This window comes from Garra rufa, chromosome 11 (genome assembly GCF_049309525.1).
Source record: "Garra rufa chromosome 11, GarRuf1.0, whole genome shotgun sequence".
NCBI classification, from domain to species: Eukaryota; Metazoa; Chordata; class Actinopteri; order Cypriniformes; family Cyprinidae; genus Garra; species Garra rufa.
The window spans coordinates 31,246,986-31,274,367 of NC_133371.1; the positions used below are offsets into that span (position 1 = coordinate 31,246,986).

Consider the following 27,382-nt stretch of genomic DNA (forward strand, 5'->3'; position numbering starts at 1 on the left):
ATTTAGTTCTACCAGAAAGACTCGGGAGAATTTATACTATACCGATTACGTTTATGTAGAAGCTCAGCAAGCAATCCGGTTCTTTGGCGTAGGCCCCGTTCGTAACTCGCATTCCGAGGGTACAGAAACAGCGAGTCCCGCCTGAAGACGAAGGCGGGGGCGCCACTAACCCCCCGCGGAGTCAGGAAAGGGGCCAACTGGTGATGGTGGGGATTGAGGAAGACAATCTGAAGTCTTCGCGAAGGAGGGGATAGCCTGATTGATGGATGTGGTAAATAGAGGGATGACCCAGCTTGGTGGAATAGAGGAGTTGGAGGAGAGATTCCATCTTGGTGGAGGTGGGGAGGATGGAGGTGCTGGAGCGACAGCATCTGCGAACTCAGACATGGTAAGCGCTACCCTTTAAAGCTACAGTAATGATATGATTGGAAGATGAGGAGGTAATTAGTGACGCGAACGATTGAGTCTTCCTGCCAGAACTTGCGCTAGTTTCATTTCACTTGTCGCATGTGCTCACCAGGTAAAGTTTTGAGTTTTTGTGTAGGCTTTATAGGCTTTTGGGTATATTTGAACAGGCCCCTTTTCTAAACAACCCCATTATAGCTTCCCAAAGGGTAAATTTCAACAATTTTTTGGATAATTGTTGACCTAAAGATTCCAGAGAATTGTACTGCAGTGTTTTTTCTACACTGAGCGAAAAACCTATAACTAATTTGGAAATATAGATTTGTTTTACATTTTCTCAATCATTTAACAAACTATTTGATTGACAGCAGTGGTTCTAGAGGCAAAGTTGTTCGGAATAAGGAGGTCTATCGTATGATACGAATATTGCATGAATGTGAGAAAAAACAAGCAATATACAATTGTTTACACCCTTGAAAAATGTGATATTGCCCTCCCAGTGACTGATTTCTTTCAAATTTCTCACAGACCTTTAGGGCCATAAGTCAAACAGGCCCACAGATTTGTTCTGATCGAACTCCATTAACCTTGTCTAATAGGTGCTCAAACTTCATCGGACAATGGCGGCTATGTTTTTCGAGATATGCAAATGTACTTATAGACACTTGTGGCAGGTTGAACCAAGACCATGCATGCGGTTGTGTAGTTATAGCTAGAGATGCTCCGATCAGCATTTTTGGGGCCGATCACCAAGATCATGATCTGCCGATCGCCGATCACTGCCGATCACAGAATGGCAGGGGAATGGAAATCTTTGATCTATAATCTAGCAGAGTTTGCACCATTTGTAGAAATGAAACTAACTCTAAATTAACTATATTTAAAAAAAAACAACAACTGTAGAAATAGGCTACAGTCAAGATCTTGAAGAACCACCAAGTTAGGGTTGTAGACGATAGTATCGTGTATCGACCATAGTTAGAGATAACACATAGTTAGTGTTTTTTAAAGTGCACCTCGCACTAGACTAGGCAACACTAGTTAGTGATGAAGTTGTTTGATAATGTAAATGTTCTTTGCTTGTTATTTGTAGCTGCTTTTTAAGATGATGTAAGGATTATATTATCCAGCATTGCACAGTCATTAGGATAAAGGTAGTAAAATGTGGTTTAGACTGTATTAAATATGATATATCAGAATCCGTCTGTATATAGGAAACATAAACATTCACCTCAGTAACATCTATATGCGTTAATTAGAATTGCAATGCGATAAAATGGCGCTAAATATACGCACGTGAATTACACGGGCACCGTTTCTCCTCATTCTATATGAACTGAACTACAACATGAACTGATGACAACAATCAGACATACAGCGGTAACATTATTGCAATATGACGGGTATAGAAAGATACATTCATTTACAATCAAGCACGCACATTTACCATTCACTGAAGATAGCAGAGAATGAAACCGAAAGTAAACTTGAACGGCTCCGGCAGAACTACAGTCAGCGCTCTGTACACGCACTACTTAGTCACATGCCCAATAACAAGACTACCCTTACAAAACAAATAAGGAATTTAGTACTCATGTTGCATGTTGCCACTGGTAAGCTCCGCTCTGCTGTTGTTTACCTGTGCGCCGTGCATGCACGTGTGAAAAAGTTGCACGAGTAATTTACGTCAAGTGATCGGCTTTTTTGATCGACGCTTTTGGGGTTTGCCGATCAAGCTATTTTAAGCCAATATCGGCCGATCATGATCAGTGGCCGATCAATCGGAGCATCACTAGTTATAGCCATTTTTATGTTTTTTTCCCTTTTATAGTGCCACCAAGTGGCCAAGTTCCACGATGTCTTTCACGTAACCTTGGATTCAAGTCTTACATACAGGTTCTGAGTTTGGCAAAGATATCTCATTCCGTTCAAAAGTTATAGCTGTTTTAGTAAAAGCGGCCATGTTTGTTTGAATGTTTTATCGTCCCTTTGTGATGGTGAGTTGAAAGTTCGACTTTTTTTGGATAATTATTGATATTCACTTTCCAGAGAATCTTTCTGCAATGGTTTGATTCTGATCAGGTGAAAAACCTAGGACTAGTTTGCAAAAGTAGCTTTTGAGCCACAGATTCCAACGACATAAGACACCCTAAAAACATTTCAAATAAATGTTCTTTTTAACTTTTAAGGAATTCTGGACAGTCACAGAAATGTGTCATGGTTTTCGAAAATATTGAGAAGCAAAACTGATTTTAACATTACCAAATCAGTATATTAGAAGGATTTCTGAAGGAACACTTAAGACTGAAGTAATGTCTGCTGAAAATTCAGCTTTGCATCACATGAATACATTACATACGAAAATAGAAAACTAATTGTGATAATACCTAACAAAATTACTGTTTTTAAAATTACTGTTTTTGTGACAATACCTAACAAAATTACTGTTCTCAGCCCTTACCCTATAATTCAACACTGTGATGCTAAAAATGTAAATCTACGTGAATGGCCTTGTGATAGCAAGATACAGTCCTTCTGCACTGTTCAGTTGTATTATTTACAGAGTTAGCTTCTTTCAAATGGAAATTCCACTTTCGGTTCAATCTACCTCTCACCTTTCATTCAGTTAGCTTTCAATTACACACTTCATTATGTTCTGTAATGAGTCCAGTGATGTGCCTATACATTCCACCCTGAGGGCCTCATTGGGGTAATATATGCAATCCCATTTTGCACCCTTAGGCTTGTTGCCACTAATAAACAGAAAAATTCAGAGCATCATTTGTTCGTAGAATTTCCCCTCGGGATTCTAAGGAATAAGTCTAATGTAAATCCAATAGAACATGAGCAGTGGTGGATTATTGCACCTCCGTCACATCATAGTATCTTCAAACCGTTTCTGCCTCAGTGATGCTCCACAGACTACTTAGACAGACAAACAAGACCCAGTAGCTTTAGAGGCCGACTGCTGAACTTTTCAGCATGTAGACAGAACAGCGGCGGAAGAGGTCACTTCCAGACAGCCTGTCCCCTCCAGTGTGCTTCCAGCTTGTCTTCCTGCTCTTGTTCCACTCCGTGTCCTCGCCTGCGGCTTTCTGCCCGGCCTCTTCTGAATCTGAAGGAGAAGGAGAATAAATAATGAATCTCGATGACAGCGAGGAAACGGAATCTTTTGTTTGCACCCGCAGTGTTATTTTTCTCATCTTTTCCCGAACCCCACGTAGATGACCCAAGGCCCAACGCGGGCATAATGAAGATCCGCGTAATGAGGCTGAGGAATACGAGGCCCCTAGTTAGACCCAAGCTGTCGGCACGACGGTACTTGTCATTGTGTCGTTAATGGCCGTGAATAGCTTGTTCTCCTTTGCTATTGTTGAGAATGCTCTTGTGGCGCTTGCGAGGCGATGAGAGGCTTTGACACTTCATGCTCTTAAGGTAATGTAAGCTCTCACCCTTGTGTGTTCGCAGGAGGCGAATGAGGCCGATGTTTCATCCCCTCCAAACTGGAGGTGCGCTTTAGATTTAATATCGGGGATTTAGCAGCTGTTGCATTGGGGAGCTCCTAATGCTCGAGTCCCTTTCCTGAGTGTCCCTTTTTATTCTCTTTTGTCGTTTAGACCTTTTCCCTGCTCTCTTGTGCTCTCTTGTTCTGAAGTTGAACACTAACTGTTTCTTCTCTCTCTTTCTCAATACCCAGGTGCCCTCTCTTTGCTTTGAGCCTGATTATCGGTCTGTCTGGTCTCCAGCTCTTCTGTGTCTGGTTGTCTGGTTCGGGCAAGCAGTGATCTTCCACAGCAGACATCTCCAGGGATTGCAGCCCGTGGTCTGAGGTGAGTCCTACCGGGATCCATCATCTTTGCTCCTGTCTCTCCTTGTTCGCAATCACCATTATGCTAGTCGAATCCACGAAGCTTTAATTCTTAGAAATCAGTGTTCATTAGAGTCACCTGCACTTCAAGAGGAAGCACAGAATAATTTGATGTCAGATGCCTCATTATGGTACTCCTACTTAAAGCCATGACAAAAGTACAAGCTTTTTCATGCTCAAGAACCACCGCAAGTCTATGGGGATAACAGAGAGCTACAGATGCATTTTGATTAAAGGCTAAGTGATCTTACAGCGCAAATCAGTGATTCATAATACATGGAATTCATTATGGAAGAAGCGGTCTGATCATTCCTTACAACATATTACTTTTGCCATCCATATATGTTTATAGCAGACATTTTACATTCACTCCTATCAGTGGCGGCTACTGGTCTGTCAAATAGGGGAAGCTCATTTTCGGTCTACATCATAAAATTGTCTATTTATTTAAAAGTAAATTCTGCCCTACGTTCCTTTTCAAGAAAATGGTCTGTGACCCTGTCGTACCAACTAGGCGTCTTTTCCAGTGACTTTTCGTGTGCAGTTTCATATGAATGAATGATCTAAAAAAAATATTAAACTCTGTAAAAGTGAAACAAGGAATGTGGTGTATAATTGTGTGAAATGTATGATGAAAATCAAGCAATTTCGCCAAGCAAATATAAAGAAATAGGTTGCAGCAGTTTTTATTTCGACTGAACTTGAGAAATCCACGATGGGACTGAGCGGCCGCAGAGAGCGCGAACGAATAGCTTCAGCGATTCCTTATAGGACAAAATCGCTGTCAGTCAAAAGGAGATGCAATCTTTCGACAGACCCTCCAATCATCACGCAGAAGCTCAGCGTCCAGGCCAGCCCACTCCTCATTCACCCCCAGAGACGCTGAGCGTCCGTGGGCGGGACATAATCGCAGCGTTTATCCAATGACCGTCTAGTTTCAAAGCACTGAAAAAAAACGTTCAAAGCAGCCCCATTGAAGTCAATGGACGCTGGGCTTCAATGGGGAAATGCACTGTGACGCTACGGGAATGTATGAGAAGAAAATCAAGTCAGCCGACCTGCTATATCTACAGTAACTGATTCTGAACGAATTCGTCTTTGAGATGAACGTTTTCTAACGCATTTTTAGTCAATAAAATGTTAATACAATAGTACGTAATTTGACCATTAATTTTGTGACATTATAGGGGAAGCTGAGCTTCCCTTGCAGTCTTAAAGAAATCGCCACTGACTCCTATAATTTGAATGTCACTTAGTGTTGTCAATAACTGTCAGGCTTTAAAATTGGCCTTGGTTAAAGGGTTAGCAGGACAAATCAACAGCCACTCTCTGTAAAATATGAGAACCTGCAATTGGTTTTTGATTCTGCTTTAAAGAGCTCTTTCTACCTAATCTAACCTTTAAATTTAGTTTCAGCCGTAAAAATGTCATGTGGTGCAACCATGATTTAATATAAAAATGTATTCCTTTCCCTAACATGCTTAACATTTTTTTTAGATGTTCTCAGTAATTAAAGTGTTTAGAAACAAAGTATTTGCATTTCTTTTGAGTTTTTGTAAATAATGATTTCGTATTATAGCAGTCATTTTACACACTCATATAATTTGAATGTCACTTAGTGTTGTCAATAACTGTCATAAAATTGGCCTGTGTTAAAATCTTTTGAGTTTTTGTAAATTATGATCTCATATTTTTGTTTTACAATTTCAGAGTTGCCTTTTTAAATGTATTTAGACTTATTTTTCCTGTAAATTGTATAAAACTGATATATATTTTTTTAAAATACCATTTACTTAAGCATGCTGCAGCAGTGATCCTTATTTCAACCACAGAAATTAGATATTTTATTTTTTAATTTAATACAGTTATTGCTATTATTGGTCACACCGCATGATGATTGGTCACTCCAAATGACACAAAGACCTTATATCATTAAAAATATATTTAAAGAGACATGTGAAAAGTGCAGCACATGGCATTAACTGCAGGTATTTCTTAAGCCCCAGTTATTTCTAAACTTTGCCCAATCTTGGCTGCTCAACTAACCCTTTGCCAGGAGTTTGATTAACAGGCAATCTGACCAATCATAATGCAGAATCCGAACAAATCAGACAGAAGAGTAGATTAACGTAGTGGACTTGAACTTTAAAGAAGAAGAGATGATCGGTTTATGTGCTGCTTGAACTAAGGCGCTACAGCAATCTGTCAGAGCCACATTAAAGAGTTACAAATCAGTATTTGTTGTATTTCCCACCACATAATATTTGGTCGCACCACATGATATTTCAAATTCAGTCAAAATTTACAAGCACAGAATTGGCCACCTGCACAAAACAAGCAAGCTTCCCACAAAAGGTCACTATGAAATTTATAATAAAAATAAATACTTGTAGAAATAACTAATTCATTGTTTTTCAGTTTTTTGAGGCCATACCACGATATCCACTAGCCATACTAGCCGATAAAAAGGTTATTTTTGCAAATTTAAAGGAGAGTTACAAATCTGCTTGATGCGTCCATGGGTCCTTGGCTAATTGGTACATGATGCAATGCCCTAGCTTTGAATGCATTTCAACATAAAAGTCCCAAATGGTAGTTTCTTGATGGTTGCACCACATGATATTTCATCAAATGGACATCATCGGACAAAATTTGTTTGTATATTATGATGGAAATATAAATACAAATGCTTTGCAATTTTGTACAGGATTACAAACCACATTAGAAAGCATGCCAAATAGTGCAGATTGAATAAATATTGACTAAATTTGGGGAAATTTCAAAGATGTTACCAAAACAGAAGTTATGGTCGAACAGAAAAATTACAAATATCTAATGTTTTTTGAAAAGTTAAAGTGAGTACATACATGGGAGAGGTACTTCATATATATGGCATCTTTTTAAACATATTTAAACCAATTTTTAACTGAAAAAACGCAATCGGACAGAAAATTTAGGCGTCATGTCATTGATCCTTATATAATTTTCTTATGCTTGCAGAGGCTGCTTTTTTCAAAATTACAGTAAGAGCAACTGTAATACTGTGAAATATTATTACAGTTTAAAATAAGTGCTTTCTGTTTTAATATATTTTAATTAATTCTTGTAATGGCAACGCTAAATTTTAATCTATTTTATCAGTGTCAAATTATTCTTTAAAACACATTCTAAAATGCTGATTTGGTGCTCAAAAACATTTCTTATTATTATCACAGTTTAAAACTACTTAATATTTTTGGTAAAATAGTAATACTGTATTAAAAACAAATGTTTAATTGGCAATTATTATTATTAAGAGTTTAAATGTTTAACCCAGCCTTCTGGGTAGTTTTATTTAACCCAATTACTGTTTAAAAATGACTACATGACAGGCTTAAAATGAACCCAAAATAGGTTGTAAATTAAAAATCAGACACAGAATTACTAGAGACATCAGCAATAATCAAAAGGTGAGCATTTATTAATAAGCAATTAAAAAATATTATTTATTAAACATATTAATAAAAAATAATTGAAAAGCAAGAAATATGGTCATTATTAGGCAATAGTTGACGTAAATAAAACTACCCAGAAGGCTGGGTTTGTCCATATTTATACAGTGCAAGATTCATAGATGAACACAGTTCAAAAGATCAGATTTTTTTTAACATTATAAATGCCTGTGACCTTTGGTTTATTTAATTCATACATATACAAACCTTTTTAATCTTTTGAGGTTCATTCTGTTCTGTGTGATTTCTAAAGACTTTCCAGAACCATTGTGACAGCACAGAAACACACACAAACGGGTCAGTAAATGACTGTAACATTGACAGTGTTACTTATTCAATTTGAAATGTATTTCTGAATAAATTGCTAATAAAGAGGACTCAGACAAGGTTCCTAGAGTTTCCTGCTAGGTTATTGTACAATTCAAAGTCTGTAGAAGCATGCAAAAATATACACGTCCACCTATCTAGGAATACAAATGAAGCCAGTGTGCACCATTTTAACTTCCAAGCTGTCATTTGAGTGATTCACTATAGGGAACAGCTGTTTGTACAGCTGAGCAGAACATCATAACAGCTTTCCCCTAATAGAGATGTCTTACAGCTGCAGTCCTAGTGTGAAATGATACAAAACCTTCAAAGGGTGACTGTGTAAATTAACCTTTTTACAGAAATGAACATGACTTCAGTCTCTGCCTTTGAAAGAACTGTTATATAGTGGAAGTGAAATCAATATTGATTTTCTCTCACACGAAAATGACCTGTGGAGACCTTTCAATGCTCTCGGATTGGCAAGTGAGTGAAGCCAATTTTATTAGACATGTCATGCAAATCGTTAACAGCGTTAACAGATCAGGTATACAGTCTAAACAAAGTGCGTAAATCATAAAAATGTCACAAACACACCTCACCAGGACATTAGTGGTTGTAATAGTGCTTATTTCTGATTGGATATAGGGCCAAATGATTTCCACAATGCAGAATCCTGGATGTTCTTCGTGTGCGCGGTTTTGTTACTACACACATACTGAAGCACATGTGACGCTCGCAGTGTTTTCCGCCTCTGCCACCTCAATATATGAGTACATGAACATAAGCTCTAGAACTGCTCTGAGAGTCACTTCAATTTTGAGAAAAACTATCCTCATATCATATATAAACAGAAACTTAAAGGAGTAGTGTACTTCCAGAACAAAAATGTACAGATAATGTACTTATCCCCTTGTCATCCAAGATGTTTTTTGAGGAAAACATTTCAGGATTTCTCTTTATATAATGGATATCTATGGTGGAGTTTGAACTTCCAAAATGCAGTTTAACTGCAGCTTTAAAGGGCTCTAAACGATCCCAGCCAAGGAAGAAGGGCCTTGTCTATCGAAACGATTGGTTCCTTTTTTAAAAACATTTATAATTTATATACTTTTTAATCTCTACACAGAGTAAGGGTCTTATCTAGCGAATCAAATGGTTATTTTCAAAAAAATTGACAATATATATATTTTTTAAGCGCAAACGGTCGTCCTACATCGTTGCAGAAGTACCAACCCTGTTTACAAAGTGAACATGCAAAGAAGTTCAAACACCTTTTACAAAAAAGGTAAAACAGCGATTTTAAAATTAGAGGAGAAAATGAGATGGAAGTTTTTTGACATACTCTAACTGTCATTAAAGGAGTAGTTCACTTTCAGAACAAAAATTTACAGATAATGTACTCACCTCTTTGTCATCCAAGATGTTCATGTCTTTCTTTCTTCAGTCGTAAAGAAATGATGTTTTTTGAGGAAAACATTTCAGGATTTCTCTCCATATAATGGACTTCTATGGTGCCCCCGAGTTTGAACTTCCAAAATGCAGTTTAAATGCAGCTTCAAAGGGCTCTAAAAGGGTCTTATCTAGCAAAGTGATTGGTTATTTTTTAAAAACATTTACAATTTATATACTTTTTAATCTCTACACAGAGTACACACAGAGCTAGACAAGATGAGCATTTAAGGTTAAAAAGTATATAAATTGTATTTTTTTTAAGAAAATAACCCATCGTTTTTCATGATTCCAATAAATTAGATTTTTTAATTTAACCATTAAAACAGATTCTAGAAAAATTAAAACAGAAAAACAGAATTTGGAAAAAAAATTAACAGAATTTGGGAAAAAATACAGATACATAGAGTTGCCTAGAATTGAACAAACTGTTGTTCTTGTGTCCTTCTGCGATACCCCCTGCCGTTTAACATAATCAGTGCTTTCACGCTTCGCTGGCCCGTGCTTGAGCAGTGTGTCATTCACGTGCCCTTCTACATCTGTCTCCGTCATGTCAATTCATCACACACATGCTCATCTCCCATCATGTGTCTAATGAAATATCTTGACAGTTTAAACAAACGGTTCACCCTTTGTGGTCTTAAAGAGTCCTTCATCACTGTCATGAGACTAATATCCTGTGCTAAGTGTTACAGAACATATACAGTCACAAATATTCATGAATATAAGACTGGTGTATCGACCAGATGAACGATTCCCACAATATTTGGTCATTTTGAGATTATTAAGTAAATATTGTGAAAAAAAATGTTTGTGTACATCTCATAATTAAATTGTATTAGTCTGTATCACACATATTTCACACCATTATATCAGCCATCTGTCACCACATTTTGGTTGTTCACCCATTTTGCGTATTGAATTCCTGTGATATTTCTTGATATAATTCTTAAAAAGTCATCTCTTTGCACTGCACTTCCAAGAATGTTCCAAGGGCTCCAATTTAGAAGAATGATAAAGGACAAAAAGTGTCCTTGTCTCTTTCTCTCTCACTCTCTCTCTTTTTCTCACTCTCATTCTCTCAGGAGGAGTCATGGGGCCGGTACGGGCCTACCCATTAGCCCTGCCTGTGCTGGCTGTTCTGGGCCTCATTATCAGCGCATGGAGCCTCAACCCAGATGACCCCAATGTCTGCAGTCACTGGGAGAGGTGAGAGAGGGGCAGTCTCCTGTGTTAAACTCCGTTTTACCTTCCGTTTATCAATTGCAGGATTCACACAGCGTAGTTATTCCTCTCCCACATGCCGGAAGGATGTTTTGGTCAAATGGTTAAGTGGTTTATGGCGGTGTGATTGTTATAATGGGTTGTGGCAGTGTTCAATGTAAAAATAAAAAGTAGGTTAATTTGTTTCTAATTAATAAGTTATCATACTTATATTTTAGGGATAATTATGAGAATGTACTTAATGATAAATAATCCTAGTAACAATAATAATATGCATCACAAAGGATTAGTTCTTCCACAATAAAAAGCTCTTCATAATTTACTCACCCCTATGTCATCCAAGATGTTCATGTCTTTCTTTCTACAGTCAAAGAGATCTAAACGTTTTTGAGGAAAAGATTCCAGGATTTTTCTCCATATAATGGATTTCAATGGTGCCCAATGGGTTGAAGGTCCAAATTGCAGTTTCAGTGCAGCTTCAGAGGTCTCTACGTGATCCCAGCCAAGGAATAAGAGACTTATCAAGCGAAATTATTGGTTATTTTCTAAAAATATGTGACTTTACGCATTACTTAATTATGTTGGAAAGGTCACGCTTGGTTAATTCTTCCTCTGTGTACTTTGGTTCAGAAATGTAGAGTAGGGCGAAAAACTTTATTGCATTTTCTCCTCCAACTTCAAAATCATTCAACATCATTGTTTTACCTTTTTTTGTAAAGGTTGTTTGACTTTCTTTGCACGTTTGCACATTTCACTGAGTTGGTACTTCTGCCTACATGTGCGTTTATGGTTAAAAAGCATAAAAATGTAACTTTTTTTAGAAATTGACTGATCTTTTTGCTAAATAAGACCCTGATTCCTTGGCTGGGTTTGTTTAGAGCCCTTTGAAACTGAAGTTTGGCTCTTCAACCCATTGGGCACCATCGAAGTACCTTTTTTTTCACTGGATTGGTACTTCTGCCTACATGTGTGTTTATGGTTAAAAAGCATATAAATACCTTTTTTTTTAGAAAATGACCAATTATTTTGCTAGATAAGACCCTGATTACTTGGCTGGGATTTTCTAGAGGCCTTTGAAACTGCAGTGAAACCTTCGACCCGTTGGGCACCATTGAAGTCCACTATATGGAGAAAAATCCTGCATTATATTCTTCAAAAAAATTCTTTTTAACTGAAGAAAGAAAGACATGAACATCTTGGATGACATTGGGGTGAGTAAATTTTTATTTCAGAAGTGTACTAATCCTTAAATAGTGACATGAATGACAGACAGCAGGAGTATTAGACTGCGATCACTTTAAGAGCTGTCCGGATCAAATATACTGTTACAAATGTGTTTTCTTTCTTAGTTGTTTGCTTTTACTTAAAACCTAAATTACTATGTTTATGAGGATACTTGCAAAGATGGGCATTTTGACACATACAAGTGTGTGTATTCAACCGTTCAAGGCCTATTCAGCGGCAAAATTAACTTCAATAACTTCAATAATGTAAAACACATGTAGCAAAATTAGTTGTTCTCCACTGCTAACTGAGTTTCAGTGGCTTAAAATCACTTGTTTTTAAACCGCAATGCTTAAAAACAAGTGCAAACGATACATTTGTGTGACCACATAGCACAGCAACGTCACATGAGCGTGTAACCATGATAGAGACGTTAGACGTTCCAAAATCTCTACAGGTCAAATTTCTACCAGTTAATTGTTAATTGTATTGTACCAGTAAACTGTAGTCAAGTTAGTAGCGTAGTCAAGTTGACTACACTTTTTTTTGGAACGTAGTTCTTCAAAATAGTGTTGATTTTGTGTCAAGTTAATGCTCAGTGTTGAGTTAGGTGAATTCCCAACACTGATTGTGTTGTCTGAGATAAAAAATTGCTTTATAACAGATGGATGCTTGTCAGAATGGAACAAAATTTTTGAATGGACACCCAATGAAAATTTACAACAGCGGATAAACTTTTCTGAATAAGGTTGGATGTAAGTGGTTGCGTGCTGTGTGGATTGGTTTGAAAACACACACAATGTGTATTTCAGAATGAGCTTTATTGCCAGGTATGTTTACACATACTAGGAATTCGTTTTAGTGACAGAAGCTCCACAGTGCTACAGAATGACAGTGACAAAACGACACAGATTATAAAAAGAACAATATACAAGTATACAAGACAGACAATTTGCAAAAATAGCAGACCCAATATACAAAAATATTCAATTTACTATGTACAGGTATATAAGGTGCAATATTTGAATGTAAGTAAGTATGTGCATTAAATAAAAAACGGAGTAATGAGTAAGGAGTGTATAATAGTGTTGTGTGTTCCATGATCAAGTGTTCATGAGATGGATTGCCTGTGGAAAGAAACTGTATCTGTGTCTGGTCGTTTTGGTGCTCAGTGCTCTGTAGCGCCGACCAGATGGTAAAAGTTCAAAAATCGAGTGTGCTGGATGTGAGGGGTCCAAAATGATTTTGCCAGCCCTTTTTCGTACTCTGGATAAGTACAGATCCTGAAGGGTAGGGAGGGTTGTACCAATGATTCGTTCAGCAGTCCGGACTATTCGACGTAGTCTTCTGAGATCAGAGTTGGTAGCTGAGCTGAACCAGATGGTAATTGAAGTGCAGAGGATGGACTCAATGATGGCAGAGTAAAACTGTTTCACCAGTTCCTGTGACAGGTTGAGCTTCCTCAGCTGGCGGAGGAAGTACAGCCTCTGCTGGGCCTTTTTAGCAATGGAGTCTATGTGAATGTCCCACTTCAGGTCATGAGAGATGGTGTTGCCAAGGAACCTGAATGACTCCACTGTGTTTACAGTGCTGTTCATGATGATGAGTGGGGGAAGAGCAGGGGGGTTCCTCCTAAAGTCCATGATCATCTCCACAGTTTTAAGGCGTGTTGAGCTCCAGATTGTTATGACTGCACCAGACAGCCAGCTCTTTGACCTCCTGTCTGTAAGCAGACTCGTCACCGTCCTGAATGAGGCCGATAAGTGTGGTGTCGTCTGCAAACTTTAGGAGCTTGACAGTGGGTTCTTTAGTGGTACAGTCATTAGTGTACAGGGAGAAGAGCAGTGGGGAGAGGACACAGCCCTGAGGGGCGCCAGTGCTGATAGTTCAGTTCTATTCTGTTATCTCAGAGATTTAGGGGATTTACATTTGTTTGTTCCTGTATTGACTGTATTCACTTTTAATGGCACAGCTGAAGCGATATAAAGGATTGTGTTTGTGAGTGTTGATCTGGTTACACTTGCCTACAGGTATTAGGTTCAGTCACTAAACACACAAAACAATATTGATGTTCTTATTATTAACCTTGTAGTGTGTGTGTGTGTGTGTGTGTGTGTGTGTGTGTGTGTGTGTGTGTGTGTGTGAGGGAGGGAGGGAGGGAGGGAGGGAGGGAGGGAGGGAGGGAGAGTAAGGATAAGTTGCTAAAATAAAGCAGGCAGAACAGCATCCAGTTGACCAGAACAATCTGTTTTGACTGAACCTATTGCCTGAAAAATTATTGTTTGTAAAGGCTGTTATCAGTTATGACAAATAAGCAGGAGCAATTGCCTCTGCAGAGAGGAGGACAGAGGGCTACAAAGATGAATGAGTTTTAGCATTGCTTCTCTGAAAGAGAATATTTTTGAGTTAAGACAAGCCATTTTGTTTTTCTAGATTTACTGTAGCTTTGGAAGGAAATATTATGCTAGTCTCCTTATTTGAGAGAAGTTGTTTTGAACTTTAAGTAAAATAGATGGATACTTATCTGAATATTACGTATGAGTATTTTATGGTTTTGTTTTTTTAGGATACAGTTAATTATAGACTTGAGACCAGCAAATTCTTTGTTTCTCTGCAGTATAATCATGTTTGGGCAATTTCAGGTAGGGGTCCCCACGGGAAATTGTCACTTTTAACTTCAGAGACTATTTCTTGGGGTAGGTGTATTGCTGTATATGCAAATGCATGAATGTCCTGACTACAAAAAAGCTCAAACTTTGCACTGTGTTAATGCCCAGGACCAAATCTACAATTCCTAATTCTTGTCCCCTAAATTAGTAGTTCTTAAAGGTTCAGTTCACCCAAAAATGAAAACTGACTGACACAGAAAATAAAAAATTGTTGAATAAAGTCGATATCTTGGTTTTCTTTGTGCACAAAAAGTATTCTTATGGCTTCGTAGCATTAAGGTTGAATAACTGATGTCACATGGACTATTTTAACGATGTCCTTACTACCTTTCTGGGCCTTGGAACGTTTCAGTTGCATTGCTGTCTATGCAGGATCAGAAAGTTCTTGTATTTCATCAAGAATATCTTAATTTGTGTTCCGAAGATGAATGAAAGTCTTACAGGTTTGGAACGACATGAGGGTGAATAATTAATGACAGATATTTTTTTTTGGGTGAACTATCCCTGTAACCAGGGAGTTGGGGCTTCTGAGGGACCCAAGCAAACTTCCAAGGGGGTCACAGGGTGACTTCATTATGTAATAATATTTTTAAAATATAGTTGCAAGCAGCGATTACCTGGGTTCAAGCGCTTTAAGGCATCTAAGCACATATGAAAAAGACATTATTTAGGAAGCCTGTAACCACCTAAATCAATGATTTAAAAAGCATTTTTGCCAAATCCAAGTAATTTACCATAGAAATATTATGTTTTTAATGTTTAAAACTGTTATAGTGCCAGCCATGGCATTATATCCAATCTCCTTAAAACTTGTTCAGCATGTGCTCACCAGGTTTTGTAAAGTTTTCAGTTTTGGATCAATTTGGACAGGCCTCTTTTCTAAATGACCACGTTATAGCTTCCAAAAATGTAAATTAAAAAAATATATATATCATTATTGATTTAGAAAGTCCAAGGAATTGTACTGCCATGTTTTTTTTTTCCAAATTAAGCGAAAAACCTAGTACTTCTCAATCATTTAACAAACAGTTTGTCCAGAATGAGGAGCTCTGTCATGATACGAGTATAACGTGTATGTGCGAAAAACCGCGCAATGTATCACCCCGCCCCAGTGACCAATTTCTTTCAAATTTCCCACAGACCTTTGGGGTCATGAGTCAAACAAGCCCACCAAGTTTCGTTTCGATCGGCCTCTGTTAACCTTGTCTAATAGGTGCTTAAATGTCATTGCCAATGGCAGCCTTTTTTTTTGAGATATGCAAATGTCCTTAAAGACACTTGTGGTACTTTGGACCACGACAGTGCACAGCGATTCACTCTCCAGAGAATCTTTCTGTACTGGTTTGATTTTGATCGAGCAAAAAATCTAGGACTAGTTCACAAAAGTAGGTTTTGATAAAAATCCAAAATACCTGAAATTTTGCCAGGCTCACAATCCAATCTGAGGCATGCGTTTTGTCCGACGTGAACCAAGGATTCCAACGACCTGCAACTGGCGGTTTAGGAGTTATGAGCGGTTTTGTATTTTTGATCACTGTAGTGAGCCTTGGTGATGTTGTAGACCGTGTGAGTACTATATAGAACAGTATAAAATTGATCGCTGTTGCGCCCCCATCAGGCTGATTGGGACGAGCCTTGGTGATGTTGTAGGCCATGTGAGAACTACATAAAACCATCGAAATATTATGTTTTTTAACATTTAAAACTGTTAAAGTGCCATCTGTGGTCCGATCTCCCTAAAACTTTGTATGCTTGTTTAGAAGCACCTTTTGCATATGCTCACCAGGTTTCGTGACGTTTTTAATTTTCATTTGGGCTTTATAGGATTTGGGGTAAATTTAGACATGCCCCTTTTCTATTCTGTTCAAGCGAAAAACCTAGGACTAGTTCACAAAAGTAGGTTTTGAAAATAATCCAAAATACCTGAAATTTTCACCAGGCTCATGATTCAATCTGAGGCATGCGTTTTGTCCGGCGTGAGCCAAGGATTCCAACAACCTGCGACTGACAGTTAAATTTCTACAGAACGATTACATACTTTTGATCACTGTAGTGCCCCCGTCAGGCTGATTGGGATGAGCCTTGGTGAAGTTGTAGGCAGTGTGAGTACTACCGTCCCTCCAAGTTTCAAGTCTCTACGACTTTCCGTTTGGTCTGCACGATCAGTTTTACATGGAGATTGCTGACCTTTTCTAACAATTACAATAGGGTTTCAGCGCTATTAAAAAAACGCTGAAATCAGCTGAATCCATATTTCATTTTTCCCCTCAATAACTGTTATTAATTGTTCAATTAATGTATTATATACACTCCCAGCAGAAGTTCCGTGAAGTATCAGTATTTTCTCAATATGGGGGGCCTTATTATTATTATTAATATTGTATTGGACAATGGGGGCCTTTGAGTAAAAAGCTTCAGAACCACTGCCCTAAATGTATTTCAACAAAGCCAAAAAAGATTATTACATAAGTATGAGAGATTTAAATTTCTCCTTGGTCTTTCTGTCTTTCAGCTACGCGGTGACTGTTCAGGAGTCCTACGCTCATCCTTTTGACCAGATCTACTACACCAGGTGCACCGACATCCTCAATTGGTTTAAATGCACCAGACACAGGTGAGCATGACCCTGACTTTTGAACTACAGTTGTCACGATTCCGCTCCATGGCAACAAGCAGCACTCTCCCACTAGACACATAAAAATCAAGGTGCCGGTGTGCCAGTGTCTTTATTACCGAGTGTTAATGTTACCAGCCGTGATTGTGGTGGTCAGAGTCAGGATGGAAATGGTCGTTTGACTGTCATCCGACATTACATTGGTTTTAATTGCTGCATTAAAGACTTTATCGTCAGTGTCCCGGCTAAAAGCTATGGGTTCAGTGAGTCACTGTACCGCAATGTTGCATTCAGAAGCGAGATGCCCTTCACCGAACACAAAAACTTTTCCTTAACTTACTTTAATTATGTTTATTTTTATATTTAGACACAAATAGAAAAGCAAACGGTGGCCAGGTGCACTGTATACCATAATGCCCTTGTGAAGTTAACCTGCCAGGTTATTGATGTTCATGCTCTCTCTTGTGTGCATGTCTACGTGTTTCCGTCTCAGGACCAGCTACAAGACGGCATATCGGCGTGGGGTGAGGACCATGTACCGTCGGCGTTCTCAATGCTGTCCTGGCTATTTCGAGAGCGGAGACTTGTGTGTCCGTGAGTGTCTTTCACATTTCGCTCGCTTATTTCCTCTTAAATCAGCACAGTTCAATTTCTCTTTCTTGCAAGTGGTTATGAGCACAATAAAAGCATTCATCTGCTTGAGCGATGTCCTCTTAAGCCTTGAACCCCGCTCCTTCCTCTGGAGGCATTCATCAAAATCTCAGCCATCTTTGAGGCATTTTTGCAACTGCATATTTCAGGCATAATTTGTGCCTTTCATTACTGGTCCTACTCATATTGGGTTTGCTCATATATTCAGTTTAAACACTGCCAGTACGCCATTATAACGGCGTTAATAGCATTCAGTTATCGCTCATTTTTAGAAAAAAAGAATTTTGAGTGATTCACTGCAAATACATTGTCCTAATTCCTCCCGTTCTGGAGATAATACGCTAATTAAGGAAATAACAACTTTCCCTTGCTGTGGTCTGAATGATAGATTTTAGCGATTATTTTATAAGCAGTGAATGTCAGAAATGTCAGCTTTTATAATAGTTTATTGTCTTTTCGTGCTGCCAAGATTGTAAATGCGTGTTTTGTTTCTCAGGATTGGTTATTGTGAAGACCAGCCTCATTATCTTTAATGCGTTTTAATCACGAGTGAGCGAATCCTGTCAGTCAGCTCAGACCTTTGGCTCACACGGTTCAGCGGTTGTTTGACAATATGCAAAAATCTCTGCGTGAAAGGACCTCGCACAGGACCGTGTCAAGGTGATGAGGTAAATGACAGTCTTACCTAGCTCCAGGGAGAGGATAAAAATCAGCACACGTAGCTTAAGAGCAAATGGGATTTGATGCCCTCACAGCTACTCGGCATTATTAACAAGAGGGAGGGACGGGCTTTCTGATGGATGTCTGTTTCTGGATGGGACTGTGTGTGGACAGAAATGTCTGCACGAAACTACCTGTGGTCTTTGAATATGTAAGGCTGTGATAAATGTATTCGGTCTCATCTCAGTGTCTACTCCATTTTGAATGCATAATGTCATGTAATTCTTCAGCCTGTGAGTTTTAAATGGACTCTCATGAGAATGAAAGAAATTAACAGCCTACATTAAGTCATGATATGGTCCGCTGTGATATTCAGCTCTGCAGGAATCATAAAACTTTACTTCAGTTCAGTGTTATGAAGAGAAGACGATGAGCCGCAGACAGATGAGTGTGGACGGTTGAAATGCTGATTATTAACCTGCGATGCTGTTATGTGGAGTCACACTTATTCATAATTAATTTTAATTTTAATTTCACCATATCAAAGAGAATTTTACACTTTACCATGGAGCGAGCCATGAGACCCAGCAGCTGTTTTGCTGTGGTCTTGTCACAGGGACCTAAGCAGCATTGTCAGTCTTTGTAGTTTGATTTTAAAAGCCTAGTCATTTACATATGCCACAGAAAGCACGTTTTATGATCCAAGGACATTTTTAATTTTACGGCTTCACGCCTTGCTCTCATGACAGCAGGTTTTGAGCAATTTGATATTTCAAGCAGTTATTTAATTGATATATTTGCTCACACTGTTTCTCTTTTTTAGCTTTGAAAGGATTAATTCATCCAAAAATGAAAACTGTCATTTACTCACCATCACTTCTTTCTTTCTTTGCTGGAACAAAATGTAGGTATTTACTACAGAATGTCCAATTACAGATTTTTCTTTTATGCCCAAAATCATTAGGATATTAAGTAAAGATGTTCCATGAAGATATTTTGTAAATTTCCTACCGTAAATATATAAAAACGTAACTTTTGATTAGTAATATCCATTTCTAGGAACTTCATTTGGACAACTTTAAAGCCGATTTTCTCAATATTTAGATTTTTTTGCAAAACATTTACCCTTATGACAGGTTTTGTGGTCCAGGGTCATGTGACGTTATGTGACATATTATATTATATTATATTATATTATATTATATTATATTATATTATATTATATTATATTATATTATATTATATTATATTATATTAGGCTGGGTAAAAAAAATAAAACTTTCTGATTTTAATCGATTCTCCTTTTTACGAAACAATATTGCTTCTTAAATCCCAAGAATCAATTAGTCTAGCTTGTTTTCAGCTAACGAATGGAACATTTTAGTGCACATCCCATCCAATAAATCGCTAAGAGCTTTGTGCTTTGTTAATTTTGACATGAAAAAAGTCTCAGCTTTCAAATTCTGTTCATAACTCATAAATAAGTTATAACAGCTTGTCAGAAATATGTCACATAACGTCATATTTACCTCAGAAAAAAAACATATTCGGTAGCTATAAACTCATTAGTCAGCTAGAAAAATGAACTTGAGAGGATCATTTTGTTAAATATATGCACCATATAACATATTCATTATAATTTTTTTTACAGTTCCTTAATGTTTAATTTCTGTTTGAATAAATCCGTTTTAAAGTTTTTATGACAGCCTCCATTTAAATATTTGTATTTCAAAAAACGAATTGGGGTAGAATTTTGTAACTATAACTTTTTTAATATAAAAACTTAATCAAGCGCAATTGAAGAGTTTGTATACAAATCAGTTAATTTTAACTTTTAATATTTTAGTAATGTGGAACCAACCGACTCTTGTAGATTTTACAGCATTAGTTGAGTTTTTTTTTTTCCATTGAGAAAATTTGTCATTAATCTCAAATGTGTGAATCAGAATCAAATTGAATCATAAAATGTGTGTCAAAACCCTGCCCTAATATAATATAATATAATACAATATAATATCATTGTAAATTAATAAGAAAATAAATAAAGGTGTTCAACCACTTGAGCGTGAGTAAATGATGATGCAGTTTTTATTTTGGTATTCACTAGTCTTGTTATAATTTAAAAAACTGACCAAATGACCAAATCCTTTTGAATTTCTTTTTGGCTCCCATTGAATGAAATTCGGAATATTAAACAATAACAGCCAAAAGAGAGAAATTCATGGATTGTAACCCTCTTGTAAATCAACAGCTTGTTCACCAGATGCTGTTCTTTCGTTACTAAAGGTCATTGTAGAAAGGAAGAGGTTTCAACAATGACCTTTAGTAACAGGATTTTTTTTATAGCTGAATGCAAGTGACCATGGTCTGTTGAAGATAAAGTTGATCTCATGTTTCTGTCCTTATTGAGTGGGATTGTGTCCAGCTCTGTCTGTAGCCCGAAGGCACTGCTAACAACCATGGGATTAGGTGCAGCTGGGATAGGGATCAGTTTTGACATTGTCTGGTGGTCTGTGTGGAAGAAGGCAATGACAATAATCAATAATGTTCTCATTACCACACAATAGCAGCAACAATTTCATGTTAACAGTTGTTGCTGTAATGGAACCACACCATCTGTGGAGAAGATGGTAGGCATAATTTTTCCCCCTCAGCGACCTCATAGCATGTTTATTGCCTCTGTGCTGTTTAAAACATGGCTGTATATTTGACCAAAATATGCTTTATAAATCGATTAGTTCCAACTTTGATTGATAAAATAAGTACAGTTGAGGTCAAAAGTTTACACCCCCCTTTCAAAATCTGCAAAATGTTAATTCTGTCAGGACCACTTTCAACAAAGATGACTGACAATTTTTTTCTGACAAGGTTTTCCAGTATTTTTGTGAATTTGAATCCTTTCCAACAATGACTGTATGATTTTTAGAGGACAACTAAGGGACTCATATGCAACTATTACAGAAGGTTCAAATGCTCACTAATGCGTCAGAAGGCAAAACAATGCATTAAGAGTTGGGGGTGAAAACATTTGAACAGAATGGAGATGTGTACATTTTTCTTATTTTGTCTAAATATCATATTTTCTCATTTAATACTGCCCTTCAGAGGCTACAGAAGATACTTACATGTTTCCTAGAAGACAAAATCAGTTAAATTTAGCATCAGTGAGCGTTTGAAACTTCTGTAATAGTCCCTCAGCTGTCCTCATCGTGAAAAGATCTAAAAATCATGCAGTCATTGTTGGAAAGGGTTCAAACACAAAAATGCTGGAAACCCAAAAAATTTGTGGGACCTACCCTGCTGAAAAATGGCCTTATGGGCAGGCCTTGGCCAATTAAAGCTGCCATGAATTCCAGACCTTCAGCCGTCAGTCTGGTCTGGCTACGTGAGACTAGCTGGTTAGTAGCTGGTTTTAGCTGGTCTCCCAGCCTGACCAGCTAAGGTAAAGTGGCCAAAACCCCTCTAAAACCAGCCTGCTGACCAGCTAAAACCAGCCTGGTTGACCAGCTAAAACCATCCAACCAGCCTACGCTGGTTTTAGCTGGTTTTTTTCAGCAGGGGCAGTATTAAGAACCAAGGGGTTGGAAACTTTTGAACGGGGTTATTATTATAAATATTTTTATGTTAATATCTTATTCAGGTCTGTACTAAATAAACAATAACATGGATTTTGTATGATCCCTCTTATTTTGATAAAATAATGAACATTAAGCAGATTCTAAAAGGGGGTGTAAACTTTTGACATCAACTGTAAAATCAGTTGTATGTGCACCAAGATGCTACCTGAATTAATTGGCAGAATAATTATTTATTGTGAATATTACAGCTATATTACTTCACTAAACCACAGTTTGTGGTTTTTAATAGATTTTTTCGGACTTTTGCCTATTTGTTGGACATTTATTAAATAGTGCATAGGCCAGACTTGTTGGCAGACCTTTGCCTCCATCAAGACTTCATTTGATTTCCTGGTTTATTTTGACTTTTGTATATGAGGTGCCAGCAGGAAGTCTAATATGGAGGGGGTTTTTTTTTTTTGCAATGGTGTGGTCACCTTAGAGAGGTTTGGGGGTTTTCAGGTTGTTTTTTTGCTGTATCTGCTCTGTGAATAATCCTGCTGCTCTCACCGGCAGGATTAAGAGCTTTGTAGAACTAGCTATGTTCTCTTCGCCGGGACAAGAGAAGGTATTAAAGCCATTTTCATTACATATATGTGGATCTTTGCTTTTCTTTTCACTCTGAACACCTCAGGGTTTATCCTCTCATATGTGCCTTTTATGAGCTGCTTTCCTAGTAGAACCAATCCCTCATGCATTAGCTGCATTTTAAGGCATAATTCATTAATGGCCTAAACCAACACAGCCTATTCGCTTTGAAGGCCGCATGTTTGCGGCTTGCCTTCTGTGTCCATAGGGAGCTCAATTGAACAAGAGTTTTTCTTATTTTATGTGCCCGAATCATGTGAGTCATTTAACCTTCATGCACTACTCCTATCAATCACAAACTGTCAGACTGTTAGGCTTAGTCTGTAGTGACTGTTGTTCGCCAATGTATTTTTGCAAGTAAGGTTTGTGCTTTTAATGTTGAGAAGTCGATCTTGCTCATACTGAGCAAAAATGACTTTTCTTTGCAGAAGGAAGCCGTACGTGGAGCCAAAGCGGTTTACACCATCTGGTCAGAAGAGTCTCAAATAGTTAGTGATGCAGTATTAATGATGCTATGTGCATGCTGCAGCTTCTTTCTGGAGAATTACATGCTCTAGTCTAATAAAGTCCCATGCACCAAAGTAGATTTCACATCTCAGTTTTAATGATGGATTAGATGAGATCTCTTTTGCATATGTTTGATTCCTGTTTTAGGTTTGTTATTAAAAAGTTCATACACAGTACTAGGATATGCAGCAGATGCTTTATGATAGATGCATACAGTAATAACCTTGGATTATTTAATGTGTTGATTGATTGACTGATTGTCAAACTGTATGTTTAAATCTTTGGCCTGATGAGTGTTCTGTGTAATAATGCATGACAATTACAATTAGCTCTATTGTTACACGGTATGATAACGGCAGTGTGTAATGAGATTAGCCTTTTATCGAAATGAAAGACGTAATTTTTCACCACAGCCTGCAGACATAGACTTTTTCTGTGTAGAAGGAAGAAGATTCATTGAATTTTAATTAAAACGCAGGACCTATTTTCTGAAGTATTATAGACACGTACATCAATTCAGCTCTCGGGGGAAGGCACGCTTTATCCTTTCACCTACATTACATAAATTAATTTTAATTTGCTGAAAAGATGTGACAAATTAGCATTTTGTCTCTGTTGTCTGATCAGAAATTGCTGATTGTAACAAAAATCAATCATTTCATCGCCAGAGTTTTTGAAACCGCGCTTTTGAGCACGTTGCGTGGCTTCATTGATTTCAGGAAGTCAAATTGATGTCTTTGTCAGCACAAAATGCTAAGGGTTTTTTCTATTTCTTAAGCTGGAGGAGAACCGGCATGCTTGAATATCAGGTTCTCAGTGCTGTGTAAATCCATACTGCATTATTTGCCAGTGGCAGGTTTAGCATTTTCTGTGTGTGGAGCATTTCTGCTCTAAGCAGCATCCTCTGGGTATTTGGGATTCTCCCTCTCTCCCATCCCCTTCCTGTGCTTATGTCCAATATTGAGGGCCCAGGTGAAGGCTGAAAGAGCGATAATCTATAGCTGCTCTGGCCAGGAATGAGGGCAAGTCCTGCCTCATCCTTTACCTAATACAGCCAGCTTTTGTGTGTGCCAGCATCAAAACATGCACACACATTAATTCACTCTTATGAGCGTGATTTATTTGCATGCACAGAAATGTTTATATTCATTCTGAGAGGCTCATCTCAACTTTTTCAACCAAGAAGGCAATTTGCAATGTCTGCATACAAACAACTTCTGGCACTTTTATGGAGTTGACTTTTCTTTCTTTTTGATATGTGAAGGTCACATTCACTCTGAGGTGTAGATTTTTGTTTATTTTCTTTTTTTTACCCAGACTCTCAATTTTATTCCGGTTTTAACTATGAAAATCCATTATAATATTTAGATTTTTACCATCATTGTCCGACAGCTGTGCTGTCATTTCCATCTCAAACCAACAAATTTGCCCCATAAAAATGAAACGTGATGTGCTAAGAAAGCACAAAGTAAACTATGAATATTGTTGGATCTGTGCAGAATTGCTTATGTTTTTCTCTTATTAGAAACTATTCTAAAGGTTGTTGTTTTAATGTTAATTGACTCATTATTGTTAATTTACTCAACCCCATGTCATCAAGATGTTTATGTCTTTCTTCCTTCAGTCAAAAAGAAATAATGTTTTTGAGGAAGACATTCCAAGGTTTTTCTCCATATAATACACGTGTAGACAACATGTTGTAGGTTCAAATTGACCCTTTGCAAAAACTTGCCCTCAGTTACTGTTACAATGTCCAGCAAACAATGCAACTCTCACACTACACATCATGTTGTCACGCAATGAAAAATTCATTGTGGAACAAAGAGGAAACAGCCAAGACAGAGCAGGTTACTTCTAGTATAAAACAAGGTCTTAGCTTTAATATGTTGTCATTTTTTTAAAGAAATTCAAACAAAAAATAACGTTTTGTGGCTTTTTAATAGATCATTGTATTGCCTTATTAGATCAATCGTCATGTGAACCGATCGTCTTTCGTTATTTAATTAAAGCACTAAATAAACATGAATGAACATCAGAAGATATTTTATTTCAACCATGGTATACTGAGGGTGTAACGACACAGTGGTGTCACGGTTTTGTTGTAGTCAATTCAATCAATTGACGCCAAATTGACGCTAATTCAAGTGAAAGTAAAGCTCTTTCAGTGGCAGAATAAGCGAAAAGGCTGAATAAATTATACCGAACAATGACATGACGCGATCAAATAGAGGTGCGCACTAATGCAGCAAACATGTCAGCAGTGTGGAAGCATTTAAAACTGTCAGAGAAAGATGCAAAATGTTGTCAAACCTGGCTAACAGCGCTGTGCGAGCTTGTTAGCCAGGTTTGAAAGTCCAAAGTGCAAGGAAAATCTGCTCTGAAACAGTGTGATGAGAATCATAAATCTGCGCTGAAACAGTGTAATGAGAAACATTGATAAAACGGTCTTCTTGCGGGTTTCCGCCAAAATGAAAGTCAACATTCATAAATGTTAGTAATTTTACTGTTGTTCTGTAAAATAAAATAAAAAAGTAACACAAAAACAATGATAACAATCGTTACAACAGCTATATTAATACATTTATTATAACATTCTCCTTTGCTCAGCAAGGCTCCATTAATTTGTACATTAAAAACACATGCCTGATTCAAAAAGGGGATCTTAAAAATGGCCAAGAAATATTATTTTACTAACTTATTAATTTTAAGTTAAATTTTGCTTTGTTGGTGGGCTATAATTTCTATTAGAATGTTAAAGTGTTCAGTGGTTTTGTAATTGATTTTTTCTTTGAAAAGCAAGACAAACTGTAAAAAGCAAATATTGCCTATTTAATTTATGTATCAATGGTGAAAAATACATGGGGGAAAAACACGAAAAAACGTGTTTGTAATCGACCTTCGGCCTAGTGTGTAATTTTGTTTGGCTTCGGCCAAGAATTTCCATTTTGTGCATCCCTAGTGTAGAGCCCATTGAAGCTGCATTGAAACTGCAATTTGGACCTTCAACCTGTTGGCTCCCATTGAAGTCCACTATATGGAGAAAAATTCTGGAATGTTTTCCTCAAAAACCTTCATTACTTTCCGACAGAAGAAAGAAAGACAATAACATCTTGAATGACGTGGGGGTAACGTGGGGGCAGTGAACTAATCCTTTAAACTAGTGGGAGTGTAAAAAAGTACCCATAGCTGGTTCATATAGAACCCCTCATTCGTCTACAGTGCATTTTAAATGCGCTACATATTTTCGTTTCTTAAGAAGATAAGAAATCTGCAGCCCTTCCCCTGCGTATAAAATGTATCCTAATATTTCAAAACAATTTACTGGTAAAATGCAGATTATCATAAGCACCACGAAATGTGTGGGCAGCTTTTGGCAAAAAAAAATTCACTGTTCCCCAAGTGTTGACATTTAAGATTTGTGTCATACTTCGGGGCTCCTGTGAACGTGACAGAACTTGAAATATAGCTCCTTACCGAGCGGCTCTTGTGCGGTTTGGAGGAACACATTGGAGTAGAAGGGGGAAAAGTAGCCCCAGTGCCAATCCCTTAGTTCACTCTGAATTGATTTATTCAGATTAACACACACTCCACTGTATTGCTGTATAACACTTTATGAGAACCTGAATTCATTACCTTTTGAGTTTGCGTTTAGGTTAGAAAAAGGTTAGGAACGAGTTCTCTCACCACTTCCCAAGAGAATCATAATATGTGTATTAACCAGACAAGATAAATGCTGGTCACCGCATTGTTTATCAGGTTTCCTTCAACGAAATGCATGACCGGCCACATTAACTTTCTGTTATTTATAGAAGCAACCTTCACATATTTCATGGTCAAAGATAAGGACATACCACAGCTTCTGACAGTTTTTTTGCTACCTTCTTCACGCTTAAATCTCTAGAAGTAGATGCTCTCTTCCGCCGATACTTAGAGAGTCACTGCTGATTCCAATCAAAGTGGATTGTTCCAGAAGCTTTGGGGGTCGACTGTTTCCTGACTCCGATAAGAGCCTGTCGGTTTGAGTCCTGCTGGCCAGGCGACCTTCACTCCCTTAAGCATTATTCACGCATATATTTTCCCTCTAATTCATCTTTTTCATCATCCTG

At 37.6% G+C, this 27,382-nt stretch overlaps 1 protein-coding gene across 1 annotated transcript in view; it reads left to right on the top strand.

Moving 5' to 3' along the window:
• Positions 1–27,382, top strand: part of megf11 (multiple EGF-like-domains 11) — a 183,270-nt gene that overhangs the window by 29,294 nt on the left and 126,594 nt on the right. The window contains exons 2-5 of the mRNA XM_073850488.1: positions 4,103–4,235; positions 10,608–10,731; positions 17,152–17,253; positions 17,747–17,847. Coding sequence (XP_073706589.1) covers positions 10,616–10,731; positions 17,152–17,253; positions 17,747–17,847 — 319 coding nt within the window. The 5' untranslated portion in view covers positions 4,103–4,235; positions 10,608–10,615. The remainder of the gene's footprint in view (positions 1–4,102; positions 4,236–10,607; positions 10,732–17,151; positions 17,254–17,746; positions 17,848–27,382) is intronic.